General features: G+C 43.7%; 1 protein-coding gene across 12 annotated transcripts in view; it reads right to left on the bottom strand.

The window, feature by feature from the left end:
- The window catches only part of CSMD2 (CUB and Sushi multiple domains 2), a 492,929-nt gene that overhangs the window by 49,656 nt on the left and 425,332 nt on the right, over positions 1–17,941 (bottom strand). For all 12 annotated transcript variants that reach the window (XM_082233181.1, XM_082233177.1, XM_082233182.1 and 9 more), the window contains 8 exons: positions 17,305–17,493; positions 14,957–15,134; positions 14,065–14,210; positions 13,431–13,511; positions 12,400–12,513; positions 11,373–11,561; positions 8,849–8,995; positions 4,882–5,070 (listed from right to left, as the gene is read on the bottom strand). In XM_082233181.1, the coding sequence (XP_082089307.1) occupies positions 4,882–5,070; positions 8,849–8,995; positions 11,373–11,561; positions 12,400–12,513; positions 13,431–13,511; positions 14,065–14,210; positions 14,957–15,134; positions 17,305–17,493 (1,233 nt within the window). The remainder of the gene's footprint in view (positions 1–4,881; positions 5,071–8,848; positions 8,996–11,372; positions 11,562–12,399; positions 12,514–13,430; positions 13,512–14,064; positions 14,211–14,956; positions 15,135–17,304; positions 17,494–17,941) is intronic.

The raw sequence follows: 17,941 nt of genomic DNA, 5'->3' as shown, positions 1-17,941 counted from the left end.
CAGGCTGTGTACATGTGTACACAAATGCATGCATGTGTATGTGTGCCAAACTGCGTCTCTGACCAGGTTGAAATAAAGCCCAGTTTTTTCACCCCTGGGGTCTCATTCCCTACAGTGGGGCCCCTAGAACCTCCCCATCCACTTGAAACAGTGCCAAATGCCCCACTCTTCCATGGCATAAGGAGAATGAGAGCTGTTTAAACTTAGGATGTAATGAAGTGGCAGCTGGGATAAGGGGGGGGGAGAGGCCTGCACAAACGGATCTCACTGGCCAGCACAAGGGTCATCAGTCGCATTCTGGCTTTGCAATGATAATTGTGTGCATGTCATCTGAGCCACTAAGGAGCTCAGCAAATCCTTTGGCAAGGCCAGGCGTCTAGACGGCTGCTTGTGATGAATACCAATTTCACACAGCAGCAGCAGGAACAGCAGCAAGCACAGCAACAGGCGCCTGGGAATCCTTGCCCCTTCCAGCTCCAGTGCTGTAATCTCTTTAACCTTCAGGTGTTATCTGATCAAAACAATCAGGAGGGCCTGGTATGCAGCTTATCCCCACCTCCCCATACAGCCTATTCCTTTTCTTTTCTTTCAAATAACTTTTCTGCCTGATTCTTCTGGACTTCTGCACACAGACTCTTTTCTCTCTCTTTTTTAGATACTCATTTTGTAATCCTGTCCATGCAAAACATGAGGGCCATTTTCCGATTGCAGGGCAGGTCAACTGTGGAGCTGGCCCAGGCAAAGGGCTGTAGCTCAGTGGTACAGCATCTGTTTTGCATGCAGAAGGTCTTAGGTTCAATACCCAAGGGCACGTCTTGCCTGAAACCATGGAAAGGTTAGTGTAGACAATTCTGAGCTAGATGGACCAGTGGTCAGACTCAGCATATGTCAGCTTTCTATGTTCTGAAATATCTGCTCAGAGCTCACACAGTAGACAGCTTACACTGTCCCTCAGCCCGTCTGCTCAGGAGTCAGAGGGGAATTTGCCCCATCCGTATAAATCAAGGAAATACTAGTGTCAGGGCCGGATAGGGGTGTGTGTGGCTGTACCTGAACCCAGACTTAGAACATATATTCTCCAGCTCAGCATCCCTCATTCAAAGCTTGAAGCCCAAATTGCAGCAGACCACTTTGTTATTCATGCAAGGGCAGCAGACTGGCGTGAATTAGAGAAGCTTTTAAATGCAAACTGTATCAAATTTCTCCCCCATCCCTAAAAACACTGGCCAAAGTCAGGGGCCATCAACACACACCCTTATTCCTTTCTGTACACAAGTTATACAGGTGTTGAACACTACATGCAAATATCTGTATAAGTGGACAGCCCAGGTATTTGTGTATGCTGTTTAATATACATACATGAAACCATAGTGCAAAACTATCAGGATGATGATGCTCATCTTGGTCTCTCAGCTTGAACTTCATAACTAGGAACTAGTGCCTGAGCTTGCTTTTCCTTCTCTCCCCCCCTTCCCCTCTCTTTCCCCCCTTTTTTCCTCCTCCCTTCCAGTCCCTGAGGGCATGGGCTGTCTTATCACTGATATTTGTAAGTGGCTTTGGAAAGCACATTTTCACCTTAAGAGCAAAGGTAAAATGCTTTAGATATATAAATGGTATAAATATTGTGGTGCATTATATATATATATAGAGAGAGAGAGAGAGAATGAGAATGCTATTAGCTTGTTATAATAAAGACTTTCCTCAAGTTGTTACAGCAGCCCAAATGCTTTTTCTTTTCTTTTCTTTTTTAAAAAACCCCAGCAACGGTGTTCTGAAATCTGAATTCCAAACCATTCCCCGCTCCCCCACCCCACCAAAAGTCAGAATGAATGATCACAATTTTACTTGACTGCAGACATTTTGGCCTCTCTTGAGTTATCTGCTCCATAACTGTGATATTCCACACTTTAATTAACCATCTTATAACATCTGGCATGCTTGCTTCTATTGCCCTGCATAGCTTCCAGTTGGATGATCTCCACTAATTCTATGTCAATATACAACCTAGTTAGTCTGAGCACAGGCCTGTCCAGACCAGCTGCAGCTCACCAAAAAGTTCATTAAGCCACTAAAGGCAGCCCTTGACTTCACTTCTACCACAGATGGTCAGGCAGAAATGGACTCTGCTACTAGTTCGTCAGAGAAGGTGGAGGCACCCCTTTGGCATCAAAATGACATACCAGTTTGCAAAATTTGGCAGAATGTGGCATGATGAGTCTTTGTTTACATGCAGCAGAGAAACCTGGTTTTTCAGGATGGTAATAAATTTCCCATCTGCTCCTCCACGATACCCAGCAGAGAGTACTGCTCTCCAGGAGTGATATAAAAGCAGACCAAAATATATGGCTTTTTGAGAGGAGAAGCTAGAGTGGGTATTTTCCTCGGAAAGAGATCCTACAGTCTTCAACTGGGAGACACCTGCTGGCATAGTGGTATTTTTAACTGTGATGTGCTAAGGAAATGAATCAGGAATCAGGACACAGATTTGAAAGTGCCAATAAGCCACTAGCAAACTCCAAAACACACACACACACAAAAACCACAAACAGAGAAGGTTGTTGAGCCAGGAGGAACTGGCTTCTATGTTTTCCATGTTTCAACTACTTTTCCATGTGCAAGAGCACACAAGCATCTAGGGAACTGCTGAGGAGGGTAAGTGGGCTGGCTGGCAGCAGGCAGCTCCTCTTGGCTCATTTCAAACCTTGGAAGAGGGATAGTAGTCCACCTGTGTTTTCATGCTGGTTCTGGGGAAAGGGACTTTTTTCCTCCATGGCTACCCCAGAAAGCAAGTTGGCAAGAAAGCAAGTTCCTTCCTTCCTTCCTTCCTTCCTTCCTTCCTTCCTTCCTTCCTTCCTTCCTTCCTTCCTTCCTTCCTTCCTTCCACCAAGACAGCGCATTCACTCACATCAAATCCCAAACACTTCCTTGCATGTAGATCATTTAGCCACAACCAAATGCAATGCCTTGTGACTTTACTGTGCTGTGACAGTGAAATACACACTTCACAGCAAAACTGCCAAGGTAAATCACAAGTCCAGAGAAACCTGGAAAGAGTTTTCAGTAAGCAGCAAAAGTGACCACTGGCAACAGCTTGACCTAGTCTGAGAATAATAATAATAATAATTTTCTCTCTGATATTTCATGTGCTGCTGTATGAACTACAGCTGTAGGAAGCTCAGCTGGAACTTTCTTCATTCCCCAAAAGCGGCACACGTTGCCACTTGGTTTTTTTAAAAAAATCTTTTTATAACGTCTCAGGAGCTGGCATTATTCAATGGAATATGCCCTTTCAGGGCAGTCAGTGCTTTGGGGATGGTGGGATGATAATTGCTGCACATTATCACTTGGCTGCCCTGGGTTCCAGCAGCTAAAAATCAGCTGGCTCTTCATTTCAGAAGACACTGATAATTAATTCCTGCTTTCACAGGTGGAGATGTGCTCGCACTGGTGGGTTTTTTAACATGTTGCTCCCAGTTGGATTTGAAAGAGTTGCAGTTACCATGGTAACCCCAGCCTAGTGCTGAGTAGGCCGCACCACCCAGTTCTGCTGCTCTACTCAAAACTAGCTGCTTTCATCCCACTTCTGTTAGACTGGGCTCTCTTCTTTTTCAGTGAGAAGGAGGTACTGTAAGATTCTTGCAGCGATGCCCTACTTAGACTACTGGTGGATGTTTAGTCAGAAACACTTGATTAAAGATCTGATAATCCAGTTGTTCTTGTGTGACAATGGATTTTGCTGATCTAGCAGAAACTCTTTTTGAATTCCCTTGAACTTCCCTGTAGATTTTGCTCAAGGAGAAACTTTCAAATTCACTTTGACTCCCATTTAGGGGGCCGGGGGAAGCTGCGGATGACTGAGAGTTGGTTGGATCTTTTTTCCTCCTGGAAAAGTCCATTAGGCTAGTTGCTCCTTTTGGGGGGGGGGCTTCTCTCAAAATGTTTCATGTGAGGAAAACAACCCAAATTTGCTTTAGATTGGGATTGTAATTTGAGGGACTGGTGAGAACTTGGGACAGCCTTGAAAAATATCACTCTCCTGTCTCCTGGTTGTTGTTGTTTTTACATCTGGCCTTAAGTTTAGTTAGCCAAACCATGGTTTATTAAACCAAGATTTGTTTGATCTTCTGCACCCTATCCAGTAGCTTAACTATGGTTTGTTTACTGTCAACAAACCACAAGCTGAAGCCATAGTTTGTTGGAGGCTTATGAACCAGGGTTCATAAGACCTATATAAGAACTATAGCTTAGTGTTACATGTGAACCCAGGACATTTCCTTAAACATGGCTTGTTTGGCGACCCCACCCCAAATGGTCATTAAACTATAAAAGCATGGAGCAAGAACAAGCCAAGCTTCAGAGAAGAAACCATGTCTTGTTTAGTCACCTATAGGACAACTCATTATTAACCCATGACTAAACAAACCACAACTTAAACAAATCATGGCTTAGTGTTACACACAAACACAGCAATTGTGGCAGAGAAAATGGGACAGTAGGCCAAAGCGAATGGTCTCATATCATCTGAGGCTGGATCAGTGCTGAAGCTAAGCAGCTGTGGATCTGAAGGATCCCCTGGGTAGGTGGCCACTTGGAGTGTAAGAGCAGAATATTAATAACAATATTGCAACAAGAAGAAAAAAATGGGAAGATGAAAAGTGAAAACCACCATTTTGCTTGAATTGCAAGTCCAAGAAAAAGAGATGTGGTCGTGAACCTTTGGACACCTTCGAAAAGATAATTCTTGTCTTTCAGACCTCTAATTTATGCAATATAACAGCCCATTTTCCCCCACTCCAAAAATATATGTAGAGCAGGGTAAATCATAAGCTTAAATAAACAATAGAAATAATGTGTTCATTTCACAGCTTCTCCCTTGCCTACCTTGGCACAGAGGAATGGCTTCATTCCAGTGGAAGTAACCCTGTGGGTGCCTTGAACACGTCGCAAAGCTGTGACCCACAAGGCGGTAGCCGACATCACAACCGAACTGGATGGTGCTTCCTGGCTGCAAACCAGTGTGGCTGAGGATGGAACCGCGGAGAGGAGGTGGAGGGAGGCTGCAATAAGGGGCTAGATAAGGGGGAAAGGAAGAAAACACACCCACAAGAGAGTGAGAAAAACATGAATCGCTTTTGCTCACATATACATAAATATTGCTACACAGAAGCTGGGTTCAGATGACCCCACCTACAGGCACTGAAAAAATACCACAGGCTGGCCCTGCCTCCTATGTATTCAGCTGGTGTGTGAAAGGTCTCTGTACATTGGTACACACATAGATCTTCTTTTGATGGTTGCCAAACATGCTGATGGCAGAGGGTGTGGTCACTGGATGCCTTGGGGGCAGGAAATGGCATAGCTCATGTGGTCACACAACCCCCTGAACCCTTGGAACACACACAACTGTGTTGTCCAGAACAATTTCTTTAGTTTAGTTTTCAAAGCCCTTTAGTATCTTGATTGCTTGTCACTGAACTGTGCCCAACACATCCGGATATGTATTTATTTCTGCCCCACCCTCCAGTCTGAAAGGAACCCCCAGCTTGTTTACAAGAGGTAATAAAAATAAAATTAACAACTGCTCAGACCATTAAATTCAAGCAATTAAAGTCACTGTATCAACCATAAAACCAGTAAAAAATAATAATGTGGATATCTGGCATCTGTATCAACAATGCAATGATGTTAGGAAGTGTGGCAGCACAAATTACAACTGTGGCTGAACATTTATTATAAATGTTAGGGAAATGTACCAGTAGAGGAGATTGTCAGGTCTGGGGGCTAAATGCAGCTCTCTAGACTTCTCTAATTAGCCCTCAGTGAATTCTTTTTCCTGGATGGAATGTGTCCTTGAACTCTGATCATGCCTCGTGTATCATGCCTTGATGGAGGATGGAAAGATTGGTGTGGGTCTGGAGAAACCTTTGATTTTTGCATGGCTGAAATGTAGCTCATTGCACAAAGGTATGTCACATTCCTTGATCTGCTCTTTTTTTGCCCTGGCCCAACCTACCACTGGCGTGTCCCATCCCTCCATCCCATGAAGAACGAGGGCTGAAAAAGATTCCCCACCCTTGAGATGTATGCTGAACATTGTGGAGCAAGGAAGTCAAAAGTGTATGTTAAGACCACCAGATTAATCTGGGCTGGTGCAGTGTAAGGAAGGGGAAAGGTGTGGAGTATGAAGAGAGGTGGAATATGGGATACATCTTTCCGCATTATAGTTAGTTGATTTCTGATTTTCACTTCTCTCAGCACATCTCCCTGTAACATGTAGCTTGGGCTTCATTGCTTGTTTCAACAAACAAAAATGACAGGATGAGAAAGGAGAAGAAAATGAGAATTGTACTGGTTTGCTAGCTAGCATTTAGTTATTAGCTTCAACAACTAGTGCCCGGCAAAAGGTCTAGAACAGGGGTGGGAAACCTCAAGCCCAGGGGCCAAATGTGACCCTCCAGCCTCTCCATCTTTCCCTAGGGACTCTGTCCAGGCCACAGGCCCTTCCCCACCACACATTCTCTTCTCAGGCCAGACCCCTCACTGCCTTCACACCCTTTCTTGAGTGCTTTTGCCTGGTAGGAATCTGCTCTTGAATTCTGATAACGCCTCTTGCTTGCTTGGACAGAGAGGCATAATAGTGTTTGACAGGCAGAACCACCTCCTGGCTGATTGTAAGTAATATGGCAGGGAAGGGACTCAGGTTAAGGGCATCCTGAGGTTGGCTGAGCACAGCCCCTTTTTCATTCATGCACCAGCTTCTACTGGGAGAAGGTGTATGTGCACGGAATCTAGCCTACTGTACAATGTGCATCTGCTGCTGTGCCCTTTTTTACCTTGGACCTTGCCCACATATGGTATGTGGCTCCCCAAAGAGAATGTGGCCATTGGACGGAAATAAATGTTCCCAGCCCCAGTCTAGAAAGACAATATTAGAACAGACACGGCTATATAACATAAATAGGCCTGAGATGGCATCCAATATATTTCTGCTTGAATTTGCTTTTGTGCCTCTGTGTTGTGTTGTGTTGTGTTGTGTTGTGTTGTGGGGGATGGGTGAAATGCCATGATAAATTGCCAATTAAAAAGGAAAGGAAAGGAATTGGATTTCCCAAAAGAGAAACAGCAGCTAGTTTCACCATTAACATTTTCAATGTGGGTGTTTTTTACACTGGTCTTGGTTTCATATGAAGTTTAATTACTCCGCCTGTATAAAAGCAATTACCGGGTGTTTGGCAAAGAGTCCCTTTAAAATTAAACAACGCAGTCTTGGAATGAAGCATATTTTAATTACTTAATGAAAAGCAATCAAACTCGGGACAGGGACACATATAAATGTGTCATAAATAAGTTAATACTGTTATTCCATAAATGAATGAATTAATATTTAATTGGCAGAAATTATGTTTTGGTTGCGTTGCTGAATGAACACAGAAGCTTTGTTCCTCCGAGATTGCTGTGTGTTACTTTTCATCTCCTGGCTGCCATTTAGAGTCCCAAACAGAGTATTTCTGTGCACCTCAAAGGCTCAAAGCAGAGGAAGGGGGGGGGGGGTAAGAGGCAGAAAGTGGCCCCAAGTTTGAGAACAAGAAAATGTAGGATCTTAAAATATACAACAGGCTTGTAATAACCTGTAAACAACGAGAGTGGGACCATACTCACACCACATATTTAAAGCACCATGTAACCACTTTAAAAAGCCATGACTTTCCCCAAACAATTTTGAGAGCTGTAGTTTGTTCAGGGAACTGGGAATGGCTGAGAAACCACCTATTTCCCCCAACGAGCTATAATTCTCAGAGTTATTTTTTATATATATTAAATTTGTATGCTGACCTTCATCTGAAGATCACAGAGTGTTCCGTAACATAAAATTACAATATGAGAACACAAAATACATAATAATAAAAACAAACTAATAGCTCCCATCCCATAAACACGTCAGGCTTGATCCAGGTGACTGAGCTGGGATATAAGGGTTCAGGTGGCCCCAAAGGTACCCTGGACCTAAGTTGTTCAGGGATTTGTAAATTAATACAAAGGTTTTGAACAGGCATCCCCAAACTCGGTCCTCCAGATGTTTTGGGACTACAACTCCCATCATCCCGAGCTAAACAGGACTAGTGGTCAGGGATGATGGGAATTGTAGTCCCAAAACATCTGGAGGGCTGAGTTTGGGGATGCCTAGCTTTGAAGCTGGGCTTGGTGGTAGATGGGCAGTCAGTGCAGATGCTTTAACACAGGGGTCAGCAAACTTTTTCAGCAGGGGACCGGTCCACTGTGCCTCAGACCTTGTGGAAGGCTGGACTATATTTTTTTTCGGGGGGGGGGGTGATGAATGAATTCCTATGCCCCACAAATAACCCAGAGATGCATTTTAAATAACAGGACACATTCTACTCATGTAAAAACACACTGATTCCTGGACCGTCTGCCGGCTGGATTTAGAAGGCGATTGGGCTGTATCCAGCCCCCGGGCCTTAATTTGTCTACCCATGCTTTAACATGTTATTGGCCAGGTGCTGCCCCCTCCCAGCAATCTGGCCACTGCATTTTGCACCAGCTGGAGCATCCAAACCAGCCCTGCACAGAGCACATTGTAGTGATCCAGCCTCGAGGTTTATTCAAGACAGCATGTATAGGATTTGCAGTCTCAGTTACATGGGGAATCATTTAGCTAAAGAAAATGGGTTGAGCTATTTTTGTGCATGAGAACAGGATACTGGAGTTCTATTAATAACTTCAGATTGCAAAAAAAGCCCCAAACAAAACTGAGCATAAATTTCTCAGCTCGTTATCACTACTTTATGCATCAATACACATATCATTTCTATCCCTGCTATTTACTAACCTGAATAGCGGATTCTGAAGCCCTTTCTGCTATAGGCGTGGTCAGAGGACCAGTGGAGATAGACTCTGTTGCCAGAACTGGTTACTGTTAGGGGAGCAGAGTAATTCCCACTTAGGGACAGCAATAATGGACTGTGGCCTGAAGGACCTTGAAGAAAGATCAGACAAACAAAATATAATAATATATAATAAGCCCTTCCACATCAAGCCATGGGTGCATATAGTTTAGCTGCATTTTGTTTCAACCTTCGTCAGCCAGTGCCTCTTGAAGCTCAGAAACTGTACCTAATGAAACAGCTGTCTCCTCTTGTTTGTCTCTAGGACTTGGTATTCAGGAGTGGGAAGCCTCCAAAAGTGGGTGCTTCACTTAGCTACCATAGCTAATACGGATTGATAGACCCATCTTCCTCCATGAATTAGTTTAATTTCTCCTTCTAATAGCAAGCTCATATGGCGAGGGCCAACAAATTTGAAGCCCAAACCTGGCCACTGAAAAGCAAGGGGGAGGTATCAGCATGCTTGAGGGGATCCTCAAGTTTTGCAGAACTACAAACGTTCTTTAGGGAACCTAAAAATTGCTGGTAATTTAGATGATATTTGCAGAGTGGATTAAGCCCAGCAAATTGGTGAGGAAAAAGGACTGGAATGTGACAGAATTGGAGATTATTATTATTAATATTATTATTTAAACAGCGCAATTTCACAGATGTGATTATGTTGTGCATAGCATAAAATACAGTAGGCTCATAGGCACAGGAAAACATTGCAGTGGTACTTCGGGTTACATACTCTTCAGGTTACATACGCTTCAGGTTACACACTCCGCTAACCCAGAAATAGTGCTTCAGGTTAAGAACTTTGCTTCAGGATGAGTACAGAAATCGGGCTCCAGCGGTACGGCGGCAGCAGGAGGCCCCATTAGCTAAAGTGGTGCTTCAGGTTAAGAACAGTTTCAGGTTAAGTATGGACCTCAGGAACGAATTAAGTACTTAACCCGAGGTACCACTGTATATACCTTATGCCTGGGGAATGTCAGAAGAGAGGGGAAATGTGTCCAAGAGCACTATTGACTGAATGTTTCAGGAGGGCCTTCCAATGGGGATAAGGCTGCTTTATGTGCTTACAATTTTGAGTACTTTCAAATAAGAAGGCTGTATTGCAAAATGATCTCACTGAGCTAGAAGAGTAAGGAGGGGGGAAAAGGGAGACATGGCAGATGCTTCCTGAAAAGCCCCAGACTAGGACTAACTAAAGCTTGACCAATATATATATACATAAAGGCTGTCTCAATAGAGAATTACTAGGTTGATAGCAAACATTGGCACTGAGATTTATCTTTATTAAGAATTAGTCTTAATAAAATGAGGTAATCACAGATGCTCATAAGAAAGGATGGAAAATTGGTTTGTGAATCTTGCTGAGGCCTGTTAGATCTTTGCTTATGTGTAGCATTTGCTTAGACATGACTAAGACAATGGGTTTTGGTGAAGATCTTGGGTATTTTAGATGGCAGTTTTATTCCCTCCCCCAGAACACTGTGATTGGAGTGCCTTGGGAAAATCATTCACTGAGATTAGACCTATATGTCAAATTGAAAGACACACAGGGCCAGCCTGCCCATGAGGCAAGGTGAGGCAGTGGTCTCAGCATAGCAGGCTCTGGGCAGCTGAGAGAGGGCAGATCCAGCCTTCGAGAATGCCACTTACCATCTCCTGCACTTGTCAGCCGCCACCTCCTCCTCTTCTGCTGTGCACCTGCATGCCATGGGTGGGTGGCATGTGCATGCATGCGGAGGCTGCAGCGTCAGCATGTGAGCAGCAGGTGAATGCATGCAGCATTTTCTGTTTTGCATCTTGCAGCAAAACATCCTGGGTGGCCCTTCACTCACAAACTCTCTGCTCCCTCCCCACTCAATCATTTCCTTAGTCAGCTTGGTTTTGCTTTAAAAATTAAAATTAAAATGCAGCAGTCACTTTAAAAATGCAGCTTTTTGGGTGGGGGGGGGGCACCCAAGTCCACAGAGCAGTATGGGATTTTAGGGAGTCCCTGATCCAACTTGAAATGCCTTGTTAACAGTGCAATCCAACTCAGGAATCCAACAACACAGTAAGAGCTGTTCAACAACACAGTCCAACAACACAGTAAGAGCTGTTTGACAGTGGAATTTGCTGCCAAGGAGTGTGGTAGAGTCTCCTTCTTTGGAGGTCTTTAAGCAGAGGCTTGACAACCATATGTCAGGAGTGCTCTGATGGTGTTTCCTGCTTGGTGGGGGGTTGGACTCGATGGCCCTTGTGGTCTATTCCAACTCTATGATTCTATGGTTCTAGGAATGTGAAAGACTTACTCAAAGCACCCCTGCTTGCCTTGTAAATCAGAAAGTACACAGAGGCAACACACACCTCTGCCAGCTATTCTCTCAACACAATTCTTAGATTTTATAAGGCTGTATACCTTCTACTTTGTAAGTTATTTTTCTTTCAATGACCTGAACAGCTCAAAATTTCCCAATCATCCTGGTGACTCACCATCAAATATGCCAAACTCATCATACTGCTTCTCACTCAAGAAGTACTCGACAGTGAAGGTGATGTTGTATTCTGGCTCCACCTTGACCACCCAAGAGCAAGTCTGAAAGTGAGGGTAGCTGCCTGTGAAGGTCGGACTCAGGATCACTCCCATGGAGTCTGTGCGGACCTCATTCATTGGGCAATGAACTGATTGGTGCAAAAGAAAGCAAACACAGAACATCACTTTGTGCCAATGCTACAGAGAAACAGCAGCAGGACAGTAAATATACCTGCAAGGTCTGGCAGTCCACCTAGACTGGAATAAGAGAATTCTGTATGCAAAGCAAGTTGTGAAAACAATAAAATATTTGGGTGGGGGAATGCTCATGAAAATTCATCAGCACTTCAGTGTGTATTTCTCCTTTTGTATGCAATTTTGCCTAATATACATTTTGCAATGCAATTTCCACAAGTTTTTTTTTGTATTTAGTTTTCACAAATATATATAAAGTACATATTCCATTTTACGCACACTTTATCCAGCTATATACAGCTTTGTACACATTACTATGCTAAATAACTGCACTGCAGAATTCAGAGAAATTCACATTTTGAAGGATGGCTGTATTTTGGTTTGCATGTTGCTTCAGAAAATGCTAGTCAGTTCGGTTCATCCCTAGTGCAATCTGAATCAAATGTCTCTCCCATCCCTACTTCATGGGCCCTTCCTACTTTGGAAGGATCATGTATAAAATTATACCAAATTTCTTCTTATTCCTAATTTCCACAAGAGATTATCAGTCTGCAAGTTTTAGGAACACTGTAATTAAGGCATCATCAATCTCTTCCATCAAGCTTCTGTATAACTGCTGTATCTTTTGATATTTTTATGTGTTTAATATAGCTGTTGTTTGTTTTGCATTTAGTACACTTAGAAAAGATTTTAAAACTAACAAAAAAATCCACCGAACCCCATTTACTGCCTGGTAGTTCCTGTCTCCCCTAGGGCTCTTCCAAGAGCCACAGTAACCTCTAAAAGACTTACCTTCACAAGTTGGGGGAGGCCCTTCAAACTGGAGGTGAGTACCAAGCCTGCAAGTCAGGATCTCATTTCCAACCAAGGTGAAGCCAGGAAGACACCGATACCTAATGATATCACCTGGGGAAGGAGACAAGGGAGTTCAAAATGCATTTCAACAGCAGAAGGGGCAAATCCCCCAATGAAGAAAATCAGATTGTGGTCAAAGTAGACAGAATGACTTACTGAAGGACAAGTCTGTAAATTCTGGTTTCACTTAGTTTTTACAGTGTTAAGTTCAGTTCTCTACATTTCCACAACAGTCCTCATGAAAATTCACCAGCATTTTAGTGCAAATTTCTCCACATACTGGCATGCATTTTTGCCTAATATAGACATTTTTGCAAGCAAAAAAGTCCTCCTGCGTTATTGCTTCCTCACCTTTTTTTAATGCAAGAAATCCTTGTGCCACAGTTGTGCCCTTAGAGAGTACTGCCACAAAAGGCAGCAACGTAACATTTATTGAGCTACTTTGCAATGGCTTCTCCAGCTCACTGTGGCAACCAGACATTCACTAGCCAAGCCTCATTGCTCTCTGTGTCTTTGTCTGGTGAGGTTTCCCCTCACTTTGCTTCAACCCCAGCCCCATTTATCTTCCAAATCCCGCCACTGTTGCAACGATGGAGATCCATCCCCCAAGCCTGGTTCTAAATCAACAGCTGAATGAGGTGGGTGAGTCCTGGCTTGCTAGAATGGTCCGAATGTGTAAATCACTTTTACTTTGCATGCAAAACACTATCATGGAGTCGCCTAACAACTATCAGCACAACCTGACATGCTGAAAAACCTGTCAGCTTGGTCTGCAGGACCAAGGACAGCAACTAGGCAACTCATCCTGAGTTAATTAATGACAAATTCAACATTCACCCCGTACATTTAAAACACTCATATATCAGCCATGTATTCCCCCCAAGTATCCTGGGAACTGTATTCTGTTAAGGAAAATACAGAAAACACCATAGAGCAAGTGCCAGGGATTCAAGTCATGCAGTCAATACCTATGTTGTAATCCTCATTCTCTGTGATGATCTCAGCATTGAGGACCATGGTTGGAGGTTGGCATCTAGAAAGCTGATAGGCTGAGAAGAGAGGGGAATGAACAAGATATGTCACAATTCCAGATTGCTAACTATATGGACTTGCATGTGCCTTTTGTGTTTAAAGGCAATAAATGTGAGCATTTAAATCTGTCTCAGGAAACCAGAAGCCACAGGTCTGAAGATCTATCTCCATCTAACCTACCTGAGACAGATCCTACCCATCCCCACCTCCAAATGCAACCTGCTTCATCTTTTTGTTGTTGTTGCTGCTGTGCAAGGACAAAACTTTTTTTTTAAAGTAGGTTTGTAGCACTATAGAAACCAGCCATGCCAGGCATGTGAAACCTGTGCCCCTTAGACATTTGGTGCATTATAATTCCCATCATCCCTGACAACTGGGCATGCTGATAAAGTTTAGCAAAGGGTGGGCTTTCATATGCTCTAGCCGCGGATACTTTTCAATGAGGAATGCAGCTTATCAATGCTTAAATAAATATGTAAATAACACTGTGCCTGACAAATGTTGCATGCAATGGTTTAAAAAGACATATATATCATAGCAGATGTCAGCATGTCAGTGAGCTGTACAGACCGTAATAGTGAATCGCAAAGACTCCTCCGTTGGCCACGTCACTGTAGAATTTTAGGAGGACTTGGTTGGAAGAGCTTTGGGTGGCTTTCTTAGCAGAATTTCCTGTAAAAACACCCAGTTGTGGGGCTGTCTGCTGAGGACCATCCCTAAAGAGAAAGAAGAAAGATGAATGAAAAAAACAAGTGCACGGCAACTGCATGGGTTAAAGTGAGAATGCTCTGTATCAGAGGCTGGCTCCCTGTGCCTCCCACCCAAAAGCTCCAGATGCCTTATTTATTGCAGGTTTGAATGACTATCAGCAGGTTTAGGGCCTTCGAAGAGGATGTGGGAACTGTAACTGTGCGGGGTCACAATAATGCAGGCTTCCTGCCCTTTTCTTCCTTCTATACCTCTAGAGCAGATTTGGGGAGGGCATGGAGTTTGTGCAGGGTGTGGGTTTCCACTGCACAAGCAGAAATAATAATAATAATAATAATAATAATAATAATAATAATAATAATAATAATAATAATTTATTTATACCCCACCCATCTGGCTGGGTTTCCCCAGCCACTCTGGGCGGCTTCCAAAAGAATATTAAAATACTATGATACATCAAACATTAAAAGCTTCCCTAAACAGGGCTGCCTTCAGATGGCGTTCTAGACTCTTGCCCTGTGGCAGACTTATTGAAGCAAAGTGATCAAAAGAGCAGCTAGGAAGGGATTGTATAATGGGATAGATTAGACCTTTCCTAGCCCCTTGAGAGAAACCACAGTAAAAAGGGGGGTGCAAGAAATCCTTGTGTTGTTGAAACACATCAACCATGGTTTTGACTCTTCCACACTCATGTGACCTCTACTCAAGTTGATTTACCATTGTTGGGCTTTCTCAGTCCGCATGTCCTTCTTACCAGACGGTGATGAAGTCATTATATGGCTCTGTTTGCAGCAAGGTGAAGTTGAGGTAGATGCCATATCCAGCCGACACCGTAAGAAGCCACGTGCAGTCCTGGGAACTGGGATACTGATTGGGAAAGCCTGGAGAGTAGATAGTGCCATTGTGTGCAGTGATGTTTCCTCCACAAGGAACTGCATGTTGATTGACAGGAAAGAGAAAAAGAAGTCTAGTAAATTCCTGCATCGCAGCGGGTTGGATGAGACAACGGCCAGGGGCCCTTCCAACTCTACAATTCTATAGATAAATAACCTTCCAAATCAGGAGTGGCCTGATTTTGGTACGGCATCACCTACCTTTTCTCTCCATGAACTTTCAACTCATTAGTCAGGATCACGTCTAATAAGAACAGTCATATTCAAAAACTTTGCCTCTTGCCCTGTGGCAGACTTACTGAAGCAAAGTGATCAAAAGAGCAGCTAGGAAGGGATTGTATAATGGGATAGATTAGACCTTTCCTAGCCCCTTGAGAGAAACCACAGTAAAAAAGGGGGGGGGGTGCAAGATAGATTCCATTTCAGTGCTGTCACTATTGTTATTGGGCTTCATTGTATCTGTCTTCTAATGAATAAGAAGGGAGAACATTAAACCTTGTTAAAGGGATGTCCCAGAATATCCCTATATTTAGGTATAGTTCACCATCCCAGGTCTGACACTCCAACTTTACAGGGGAGGTATGGTCATCCCAGTGGCTGAGGGGAACAAAGTCCCTGTGCAGTTCCTTGAAGTTCCTTAATCAAGATTGTCCGAAGAATGTGTTGCTCATAAAACTAGTGTTTTGGAATCATGGCAGCCCCCCACGCTGGGTGGTTGAGAAGCGTGTGCTGACAAGCCATCCCCGAATCCATGGGGTTTGACTGCTGGAAAGCCATCTCTCAGCAAGTGGAGCAGCAAGGAGTTAGTCATTAAACTTACTCCAGCACAGCAAGATGGATGTCAAAGGCACAAAGCAAGAAGGTGATCAAAGCCCTGTTCCTTCCACCTTATTTATACTGCTGCTTGGCTCCTAGTTCTGCTCAGACTTTGATGGCTGATTGAATGTGAAAAGGCAAAAGCTCACTTAGAACAATAAAACTCCACTCTAATCATCCTAATGGAGGTGGGGGGTGACCAAAAAGAGAAGAAGGGAGAGAGATCAGGAAGGAAAGGCTGCCTTCATAGGGGAGAGGGGAAGGGTTCAGCAGTCGTATCTCGGGGAAAAATATAATGGCTTGTTTCAGATGTAATATGAAACGAGGTCAGCTCAAGGCATTTTGCTGCCCAAGGGCCAGATCAAGATGGTGCCCACTCCATGTCATGTAGAGAAGCCAATTGGGATGGCAGATGAATATTGCTTCTACATCAGTGACTGGAAAGCCAATTTCTACCACACCTGAAAGCAGTAGGTTAGTTTAGAGGATCAAGGGAACACTAAATTTCACCCTCTAATACTTTACCAACTACTGCCCCCCTCCCAGCATCTGCCACCTGACTCTGCCTAATGGCAGGGCCCAACTTGATGCTGAACCATAGCTTAATGTTACGTGTATGAGCAGAAGCAAGCCTTACGCTTGTGTTTTCTCTGTTCCTCTCACCTCCACAGTGTGGCCACAAGAAGAAGATTGGAAGGATCCACTTCCTGTTTTAAGACAACCAGCATTTTTGGTTTTGTTCAAATTGGGTGAAACTCTGGTTAGTTGAAACTCTGGCTGGTAACAGGAGATGGGATCATAAACCATGGTATGACCTAGCTTGTTTCTACAAACCAGAGTTTAAACCAACCAGTTTTTCCACACTTTGAACATCAGAAGTCTCATAGTCAGGATGGCTATATTTTGTGTCCTGCTTCTGGGCTTTCCATAGGCGTCTAGTTAGCCAGTGTGAGGATTGGATTTTGGGCTAGATGGTCTTCTAGCCTGATCCAGCAGGGCTCTGCTTGTAGTCAAATACTGAGATAAAATGTTGCTGGCGAAGGGGGAGAGACATATCTTTCTTCCTTTGTGCCCACTCAAGGAATTTCCTTTTTTAAAAATTTGGTTTTATAAACAAGAATAATGTTATACAAATAGGTATACCAAGTTTTCTCATGTCATATGTATATCACAAAAATAGCATAAGAAATGTGGGAAAATACCTACAACATATGTTTCAATATTAGTGGTCAATGTGTGGGTTCTTGGTTATGAATTGGTTTAAACAATTAGGAAGAAGGAGGAGGAGGAGGAGGAAGAGGGGGACAGGAGTGGTGGGTATGGTGGTGTGCTTATGCTTCTATTATTCTACTTAGTGTTTTCCTTTTTGGGAAGTGACTCAATAAAGCCATACCTTCACACCTGGGCAATGGGTGGTCCCAGTTTCTATTGGTTCCATGTTGACAGGTCAATACCGGGTGGCCAATGAGCTGATAGCCAGGGAGACACTCAAAGGAGATGGACTGGCCCACACTGTAACCGGCTCCTCTCACAATGCCATTGGCAAAGGGCTCGGGGTCAGGACATTCCTGTAGCTCATAAGCTGGAAATCAAATGAGACAAGAGGTGCCATATTTTAAGTTAAGCATTTATTAGCGTGGCTTCATAAGAGGCATCCGGGGCACAAGCAACTCTGGGACACACAGTCTATTTCGCGGAGTCTCTGGTGTCAGGGATGCTGAAGGACCATCTTCCGCTTACAATGGCTCTGTAGTTCACTAAGATCACTAGAAGAAACCTTGCTAATAATGCAGTGAACGGTTGAGTGTGTCTGAAGACAGTAAGTCATCCATTGTAGCATGTACCCTCTGAATGCCTTCCTCACCCCACTGTCCCATCCCACCCCTGGCATTCCCCTGGAATGCCCTTTATTGGAGACTTGCCTCAACTGAGCTGGGATGGAGGACTTACAGCAGTATATCTCTGGTGAGCTTGGATGGGGGACATCAGTTGGCATAGCCCTGGTTGAATAGCTGGTTCAGTGGAAGATC

Source organism: Podarcis vaucheri (assembly GCF_965113315.1).
Source record: "Podarcis vaucheri genome assembly, chromosome: 7".
In the NCBI taxonomy this organism is placed as follows: domain Eukaryota; kingdom Metazoa; phylum Chordata; class Lepidosauria; order Squamata; family Lacertidae; genus Podarcis; species Podarcis vaucheri.
This window is presented reverse-complemented; position numbering and strand designations above follow the sequence as displayed.